Raw genomic sequence first — 9,929 nt, 5'->3', positions numbered from 1 at the left:
CCTGCTGTCTAGTCAGCCACCTCCCACACAATGAAGCATGGGAGGTCTGCAATTGACACTTAGCAGAGAGAAAGATGCTTAGAGATTAGACTTGATAAAGTAATGATGAGGTCATTGTTCTAAGATCAATTTTATCACCAGAAGACTGATTTCAGATTAAAGAAAAATGCAAACCACAGCAGTTTTCAGTCTGCTTTACGACACGTTTCCAATGCTACCTCTGCCGGTCTGGCACGGGGAGGTGACACAAGCCTTGTCGCGCGAGCACAGAACAGAACGCTGTGCCACAAGCGCTACAGCACAGACGGGCTTCTAGTGGTACTGCTTATTTCAGTGCAGCAAATTAAAATAAATTGTACCGATGTGAAGCAACTTATTTTGTTGCATGATATTCTATTCCATGGCTTTTGATGTTTCGACTTGCTTAATAACAGAAATATCATCTGCATTAATATACAACTTAAATCATAACATGACCAGCATAATTCATGGTTCTATGATAATTAATTTGTTGTTTAGAATTCCCAGTACACAGGATGAATTTTCTATCTACATGCACTTTAAATACACGTTACAGATTAATACCGGATCCTGCACAAAACGACCTTAAGGAAGGATGAGGACATGAAAGGTTTTTGCTTGCCTTCAGCTAACTATCCCAGGAATGAGCTAGGAATTTCAGGGTAGTGATTAGAAGGGCAGACATTCAAGTTGAGAACAAACCTGACTGTCCATAGATGTTCAGAGTAGAACAAACAGCTCCAGAGTTACAACAGCTTTGGCTCGCTAGTCTAGAGTGAGTCTAAACACCTCTTAGAAGCAGGGTAACCAATAACACTGGCAAGAGTTTATTAAAAACGTGACTGATCTCGTTTTCTGAAAATTTTGTACATCAGCCGTTTCTTGTTCCTGCTGCAGTAAACCGTGACCAATAAAATTATGTGAAAGTATGTACTGTTTATCTCTTTTAGCATAAGTAAAAATTTCTCCCATACAGTTAACCTAATGTTACCCTACTAGCAAAATTATCCAGACTGATATAGAATAGGAAGTAAGAGCTGATAATATTGTAATATTACTACTATAAATAGTCTATTAATATTGTTATATAAGTAAATGTAAATATTTTCCTTTTACTTAAATTTTACAACCTAGATTGCTCGCTGAAATTACGTTCGCTCAATACATAACAGTTAAACTAACGCAAATGGTGTAGAGTTACAGAAACCAAGAAAGTTACAGTGAATTCAAAGAAAATGCCAACTACAGAAAGATCTGAACTTCATGTAGTCCGAACTGGAAAACTATAGTGTTTTGCATGTATTCAGACTGACTGCGAATTTAAAGCCTATGAAAGGCTAAGTGACCAAAATCCAGTTTTGTACATTTTAAGCAGTTTGACAAACGAAAGCAAGGATTCCTAGTTATGCGTGCAGTATCGGGTGATCACCAGTAGGTCCATACACCAGTTTAGGCAAAGCAGTACCTCTGTTCAAGACTTAAGCGGTAACATACCAGTGCCTACCAAAGTGCAGACAGTACTTCCACGTAGCCGGTGGACTGAAGGAATTGATCACAGTGCTTTTGTGCCACCTTTACAAAATGGCAAGTTGTTCATTTTGAGCGATGATTTTGAGAAAGGATCTGTGTGTTAATACTAGGAGTTGCCATTTATGCTTCTGCACTTCGGTGCACCTCATCCCTTCCCTCTGAAAACACCAAGTTAGCATCTTTTGAATAAAGAAGTGACTGAAATGCATCATTTTAAACAACATGAACTTCTTTTTTCAATTGACTCAAGTGACAACCCGCATGAGAAGACTAAACTTCCAAAGCCACAAATTGCATCTCTGGGTCTAAAACAGTACAGCTCTTTTACAGAAGGGACAGTGATCATAACAGGTTGTTTCAGGCTAAGTAATTCCGGCACCTCCATAACTTTTAAAACTATCTACAGTTATTTGCTTCAATGATTAAGACAACAGCAGGTCCAACTTCAACACACTTAGCAAATTCAATAGTGTTGTCAAAATCTAGAACACCAGATCTGTCCAGACTGCGTCAATAAAATCTAAACAGCAGAAATATCATAGAAGGATAGATTTAAGATAGTCCTTTCATATTTAAAAAAAATGCCGACAATTACAGAATAGTCTGGATTTTACACCAGTGTTCTCAAACTGTGATCTATTGAGTACCAATGCAATATCTTAAATTACACTTAGTCAGGTAGATGTTCCTGCATAACGCAAATTAACTTTTCACAATTAATTTCAAGCATCAACAGGAATGCAAAAGGAAAGCTCTGGGCACCTCTCTTTTATATATTACCTTGCCATTGTTCAAAGAGGTTCATTAGAAAAGGAAAACTAGTGACAAATACAGTGGATTTTATTTATTCTCATGAAGCATGCAAGAACTTGGTATAACTATATGTGCTTAAGTAACATGACTTGAGAACCTGCGCTATTTCAAAAGTAAAAAGATGCCTTCTAAAGCAGAGAATACATAAAAACTATTCAATGGTGTCGAGTAACTCCAGAGGTTTCAAACCTGAACTTAAAGGCTACTTTTTCCTTTTTCTTCTAAGAAGTACGAGAGAAGGATAGGAGACAAATGAGTTTCACCACAGTTAGAAGCCTGAGATAAACCCAAAAGACATATGAACAGAGTCCTAAAAATACTGACAGTGGCATCTAACTCCAAAACTTTCTATGAAATTTCTGAATTAAAGGTACCAGATTGCTTAGATTAGTCTTTCAGCCCACAAAGCTTATACTGCTCAAGTGGGTGCTGGGCTGCATACTTCTGAAAAATTCTAACATTTGGACAAAAAGTCAGTGTGAAAGCTCAAGACTGAGTTCTATTGTGTGGAGGAAAACTGTAATACATAAAAATTAGGAACAAAACACAGGTTTGTCTGGAAGGCAAAAACCCAGAAGATAAAAAGGTAGCTGGCAAATCAGTTTCTGGACAGCTTATAACTCTTAAAATTATGTATGTCCAAAAAAACTCCATTAAGCTTTAAATACAGTATAAACTGTATCCTCCAGCATAGGTTACAAGTGCTTCCATCTTCCCATTCTGGGCTCAAGAGTAATACCAGATAATTTTGTTAGGGAATGGTTTCCCCTGACACAAAGTGTGTGGATACGTCAAATATTTTTTGAGTCATAAATAAGGTGGTGATAAATTAATCATATTATTTCTTTAATTAGACTCAGCTGTGGCCAAGATCAAGACCCAGCTCAACAAATAAACAGGTACAGGTGTACTCATGGATGCAGGGTTTAGAACCACTTCACTCAAGAGTCCAAGCCAGTCCCATGATGCCAGTGGGCAACAAAATAAACACCCCTCAGCATTACCAGCTACACATTAAATGATCCAGAAAAGCCCGAGGTTCAATTTCTAGTAACTGAAATGAGTTCTAATGAACGAGAAACAGATGGCAGTTGGAAGCTGTTGGTTTCTTTTATGATCTTGTTCTATGAGTGGGCAAATACACATCTCCCGAAAGCACTTCTCTTAGTGGCAGAAGACACGAGATAAAAGGACTCCTACAGAAGTAATTTTCCCAGAAATCTACAATTCTACTGCTATGAAATGTATCAAAGGCAAAGGAAGACTATCACATGATTTCACTCGAGAAATTAAGTAATATTTTTAAAAGCTTAAGTGGCAGTTCATTAGAAATTTCCGTAGGCCTTATTTTGACAAATTAGTGTAAGAGATTAATAGAATTCTGAGAGAAATAGTAACTGCAATCATCTATTTTAATTTACACAGTATTGATCCAAGAATCCTACCCAGCTTTTGACACATGTTAAATAGCTATGCTACAACTCGATGAAACGATCACCTTACACTTTTCAGCGGGAGCATGTGTGAGCAGACACCCAAGAAGGGGCTGTGCGTACTAAACAAAAGGCTTCACTGACCCACTGAACACTGCAGCTGTACTATCAACAGACCGAAAGTTGCTATTTCCCCCCCGACACACCTTAAACAAGACTAAGTTATAATTTGACTGCCATAATCATATACCTTAAGGTCATGTTGTCCTGCCTTACTATCAATCATATTGACCAAAAACTTCCCCAGCGGAGTACAATAATTTGATTTTTTTTTTTTCCTCCTCTCACTTTACTGAAGAATTTTCTCATCTAACAAGAAAAAAAAAAAAACACCCAAAAACCCCAAAACCCCCCCCAAAAGGCTTGTGAGAGTATTTTTTCTTGGAAGCCAATTAAAAATGGTATGATACTCACCCGCATAAGAAACTTATTTATGAAATAAGTATATGGACACCAAACATACACTGGATGAAAACAACCCACTTTTACCATCTGCAAATCACTATGTAAACCCTTCCCCCAAACTCTTAATTGCCTCTATCCAAGTGATTCACTTAAACCACCACACCCAGTAAGCTGTTAAAGTGAGAAGCAGCAGAGAGTTCCAGTATTGGGCTCTATGCTAACTCTGTGAGGGTGATCCAGGTTTATCAAAGGTTTAGAGGATTTTTCAGAAATATTTTCAAGTAACATTTCAGAGCAAGCAAATGACAAGTTTTCCACTGCAAACAGAAGCAAAGGTAGAGGAATACTGACTGCCTTGCAAAATGCTACTAAGTTTTAAAGCTGAAGATCATTGAGTATAGCTACATTTAATAGGTATTGTATGTTAGTAAACAACTTAATAAATTATTTTTACAAGTTTTAATAATATAAAATATTTGTGGAAGAAATACTGCTTTTTATATTCCACACTCGCAGATCCTCCTCTTTTAAGTGTATTAGAGAAAGTGTTAATGCCGCTTAAAGCCCGTGGAAGAAAAAGAATATGCAGATGGACGGATCCCAGGAAGAGTGGCAGGTTTGTGAGTGTGCAGAAAGGGGAAAAAAAAGAAAGTATCCCCCTCTTTCTGTGTGACTGCATATATACACATTTTAACCCTACAACTATAAGCCTAACTGGTTGTATACTGAATCTCTTTTACCTGACGCTGTTGTAGCTACTCTTCCATCAGTTACTGCTTTGGAAGAAAGATATGTAATCATCTGAATATCTTCCTTGTCTTTACTGGGATATTCATTACGGAAAGTGGATTCTGTGGATAATGGTGCTGTAACTTCCGAACTACGGCTTAAATCAAGAGGGAGACATGGTCCACGCTTCTCAAGTGACATATGAGCAACATCAGGTACTACATAAAAGAAAAAATGTAATATTAAAAAAAGATACATAGGTCCAACAAACAACAGTTTGGATTGCAGCATTACGTAACATAGGAACAGCATACAGCTTTAGCTACAGCAAGTCAAAATATCCCGTTAGATGAAAACCGTGAAAGGTCTCATTTTTATGATTCAATTTCTCTTGGGCAGTTCTTTATTAGATTAAGATACATTACCCTCCAATTTTGATGACTGTTGGTTTTGACCACTGATGGAGAACACTTTTCCATCAGTAATTGAAGAGGGAGAAGAAACTTTTTCTACAGAATCATCAGGCAAGGAGCAAGTGGCTAAACGCTGTGATCTTCTTCTCCGTTGACTATGTTTGTAGGATCTAGGGGAATTCACTGGCTGTGATGGACCTAAAAAGAGATCTTTCAATGTTCATGAAGCAGAGAGATATACCATAATCTTACCGCAGTATTTGAAATCTAAAGATGGGGAGTGCTTTAAATAGCTCTTATTTGCAAAGCTGGTAATCACAGCAGAACTGGTAAAAGTAATTAAAAACTGTGACTACCAGGAGCAAAAAAAAAAAAAAAAAAAAAAAGAGTTATGCTCAAGATATGATTCTGCTTTTTGCTTATTATACATTATTATATTAGGGTACGTACTTCCCCAGTGATAAAGGCTGTTGTTTTAGGCAAACAGTGTACTTACAATAAGCAACCCCCCCAGATAACCCATGAGAGTAGGCTACTTATAACGGAAGGGGGCAATAGGATTTAACATTAAGCAGAACAAATGGTCACAGTTAAAGATCTAAAGAGTCGTTAATAGTGGTGACATACAACTTAAAAAAAATAATCAAACACAGTGGTTAATGTTATATCCCACCTCCTGTCTTCTGTTAACCTGATATCAATGCTCCAACTATGTTTCAAATGCACACTGCTAATGTATGGCGCAGTAAGAAGGCTCAAGAACCTCATACTTAAAACAAAAAAGGGGGCGGTGATTGATATAGGTTAATATAGGCCTGATTCATTAAAAACAAAATACCCACACTCCCCTACACCTCTCCAATTTTACCCAGCTTCACAAGTTTTGCCCTAGAAAAGCATTTAAGTCATCATTACGCTGTAAATCACTGTTCTCTCCTTTTCTTAAGAAGTTTTTACAGTCAAAGATAGACAGATTTAAAAATAGACACAGCAAAATTAAATTTCCATTAGAAGTGTTAAAGACTTAGAAGCCAAAGATTAAAAGAAAGCACTAACAAGATCTAAGCTATTAAGTAACCAATTTTTAAATTAGCTTATTTTTAAAATATTGCTACAGAGAAATCCAACTTAATCCAAAATACAAACACGTGCAAGGAAAACTACTTACCATTATTTTAGGGGTGGGGAGGGAGGGCAATATATTCTATATTACAATATAGAAGACCAGTAATATTTTGTGGGGACAAAATACAATTTATACCAACATGTCCAGAATAAAGAAAGATGGCTGAATTTGCAGCCCTCCCTCTCCCATTCATTTAAAGTAATCTGTGAGAAAAGATTACAAGACACTTATCTCCTAAGGGAAATTATCAAATCAAGGTTAAGGGGAACACACGATGCAGGTATAGTCTTCCATCCTCAATCACTATTCTAAAAGTGAAACAAAAATGTAGCTTTCGACTTACTGGAACCCACATTTATTTCAACTCTCAGCCTCATCATTTAATGTTCTTCAGGCAACAAAGAGCCTGACCCTAAGCAACACTAAAAACCTAATGTAATCTCAAAAAAAAAATTAATATTCACAAAAAATAGCATATTCAACGATGCAGCGTAAACCTTTCCCTGTTCTTCTGATAACCATATTTTGGTACTTTGCAAATCAGTTATACATGTTAAGAAGCTGAACACCTACGGCATTTTTCTGAGAAAAAGAAACCCGATTTTTTATATATTTCCCAACCACACATCTTGAACCCATCTTCTCTTTTACATCATATTTGCAGGAAATATCACATAAGGTGAAGAATGCCACAGCCAACAGGGACAGCACATCAGCCTGCTGAAGGCGGAATTTCTCAGAGAAGGGCAGGTCAACAACCAAGGTGTACATCTTTTCTTTTTAATGAATCAGGCCCCTTCAGAAGAAAGGATTGACTTTTCCTGTTTCACTGTTCATACTAATGTGGAGATTTAAGCTGGAGGGAAAGCCAACCATTAAAAGCCATGACTCTATAAATATAAATGTATTATTTAAATGTATTATTTCCAGTAGAGTAATTCATATGCCTTATTCTGTGACCTGACTTTTAATACTGAGCTACCCCTAATTCTCCCACTTGGACTTTTTTATTTAAAGCAGATTCATTTTTAAAAGCAATAGCCATTTACAACCAAAAAAATTTTCTGTATATCTCTTGTAAGTAATTACGGTATTTTTTTTTAAAATGTCTGTGCTCACTAGTTTTATTTATCACAGAAGAAGGAAGCTGAGAGACCAGCGTCAAATCCTCGACTTGTATTAATTCTGGGGAAAGTGGTGATTTAGGGGGCTTTATACACCCAGAAGAATCTCCAGATTCTTGTTTGCATTTCTTGCTGCGAGCCTTTCCTGAAGACAAAGTTGAGGATAACAGTGCAGGTTTCTGAATGTTGGCAGAACTGCTAATATCAGCTTCATTTTTTTTCTGACTTTGTGGTTTAGGTGAAATCTCCTGAATAAATAATAAAAAATTGATACTTTTATTTCAGTTTCTTCGCTGTAGTTCTGTATTCTATTTTGATCTTTTTAAAAGCAACTTTAGTATTCAAAACATTTTAAAGCAACATTATTTTCAATACAAATGACAACTATTTAAAATGCATCACATTAAACTTTTTTTTTTTTTAAAGGAGCACTATCAATTATTTTCAGTATTCAGAACATCCTCATTTCTTACTATTTAAAATACCTGCAAAAAGCCTGAAAAGAAAATGTTTTTCCTCTTTTCTCATTTTAAAAATTCACCGACGTTCTTTCAGTTTTTGTCTCTTTCATCTTTCATAGACCAGGACTGTCAGTGCTGTCTCAAAGTGTAACTCAGACAATGCTTGTTACAAGCTAGAACACATACACTGATCTGCAGTCATAGAACACCAAGTTGGAGTCCAAATCTGCTCCTCACAGAACTCCCCAAAACTAAACTATATGACTAGGAGCATCCGGACGACGCTCCTTAAACTCTGACAGGCTTCTGCACTGCTATGAGCAAGCAATCCTTGTTCATTTTTAGAGAAGAACCTGAAAAAGTTGATAATGCTCCTTTAAGGAATGTCTGAAAACAATAAAAAGTTTCCAAATACTGAACACACTCTCACAACCCCTTTCAGTGCTGGGAGTCTGGATTTCACCACATTATATGTTTGTGCAAACACATGTAGAAATCACAACTTCTAGCACCACAGGGTTAAATAGATTGCTAACTGTTGGAGAAAAATGAGCAGATAAAGAGTTAAACACTTTTTGAAGAAAAAGCCAAAAAAAAAAAGAAAATCAACATATAACGCAGCTTTCCAATTTCATCAGTTTTCATCCTTCTTAATACACGTATTGAAGTATTAGTTTTAAACAATTAGCATGCATTGACAGACATCAGCATTTTAGATTTTTAACTGGAAGGAAGATCTTCCAACTTTACCAAATAAACTGTGCATGTGTTACAACTTGCCCAATAATGGCAAACTAAAGTATCTGAGCATTTCTTAAACCTGTCCCCTTTCTTGCCCCAGTTACATGACACAGGATAGTACCATCTAACAAAACCATAAAAAAGTAGAAAGATATTTCTAGAATGTGTGTACCACTTTATCCAAACTAAAAACATCACATCTCATTATTTGAGTATTATTGGGTTTTGTTATAAATCACAATTTTATTTTCCACTGGAACTTTCCATGTTCCACTGGAAAAAAAAAAAAAAAGGCAAAACAAACAGTGCACATTCTATGTTTGTAAAAGGGCACCCCTGAATGCTACATGAATAGCTTTGCTGGAACTATCATGTAAAAATACGGTGCAAAACATCCCATTCAGCAGACATCAGTTCTACCTTGAATAACTCAATTACACACGTACTAAGTGCAGTTTATTCATTTAAATAAAATATTCCATGAACTGTAGAGTATACCTATGCTGGTTATGAGAGGTATTACCAGAAATTAATTAGAGTCATAACTTGTAAATAAACAATTTTATTGTTCATCTTCACAGATGTGAAAGACATTACTACAGCATCCATTACTTTCAAATTACAAAGTTAAACAAGATTAAAAAAATTAAATTAATATTTTGATAAGGTGCTTAACCTTTTAACAGGACAAATTAACATTAAAAACCTTAATGAATTAATGTTATTCATCTAATCAGGTCTTGGTCAAAAGGAAATATAACATGACATACCCTAATACAGTTAAATAAACTACTTATCTGCAACTAATCATCTGAGGTTTTGGGTTTAAGACAACCGTAAACTAAAAATATATAAATATAAATAAAATAAACTTCCATCAACAAAGTCAGTTTTCGGCTATTGGCCTGAATACTTCTACCATGTTCTGTATCACATTATTAAAAAAACCTACAAGATATTTAACCCATTCAACTTTATAGCAGCAGCGGACAAAACCTCTAAGAAATGTCAGCTTTGCTATTGGAAAACCTTTTGGGGAGGTTTATAACTCGGCCATTTTAATTTGAATTTCA

General features: G+C 35.9%; 1 protein-coding gene across 1 annotated transcript in view; it reads right to left on the bottom strand.

Moving 5' to 3' along the window:
• Positions 1–9,929, bottom strand: part of PHF20L1 (PHD finger protein 20-like 1) — a 55,127-nt gene that overhangs the window by 21,087 nt on the left and 24,111 nt on the right. Inside the window, exons 8-10 of the mRNA XM_009881020.1 lie at positions 7,650–7,902; positions 5,417–5,602; positions 5,003–5,209 (exon numbers count right to left, since the gene is read on the bottom strand). Of these exons, the coding sequence (XP_009879322.1) occupies positions 5,003–5,209; positions 5,417–5,602; positions 7,650–7,902 (646 nt within the window). The remainder of the gene's footprint in view (positions 1–5,002; positions 5,210–5,416; positions 5,603–7,649; positions 7,903–9,929) is intronic.

The sequence above is a fragment of the Charadrius vociferus genome, unplaced genomic scaffold (genome assembly GCF_000708025.1).
Source record: "Charadrius vociferus isolate BGI_N301 unplaced genomic scaffold, ASM70802v2 scaffold2, whole genome shotgun sequence".
In the NCBI taxonomy this organism is placed as follows: domain Eukaryota; kingdom Metazoa; phylum Chordata; class Aves; order Charadriiformes; family Charadriidae; genus Charadrius; species Charadrius vociferus.
The sequence above is the reverse complement of the archived record's forward strand: the minus strand, read 5'-3'. Positions and strand labels throughout refer to the sequence as shown.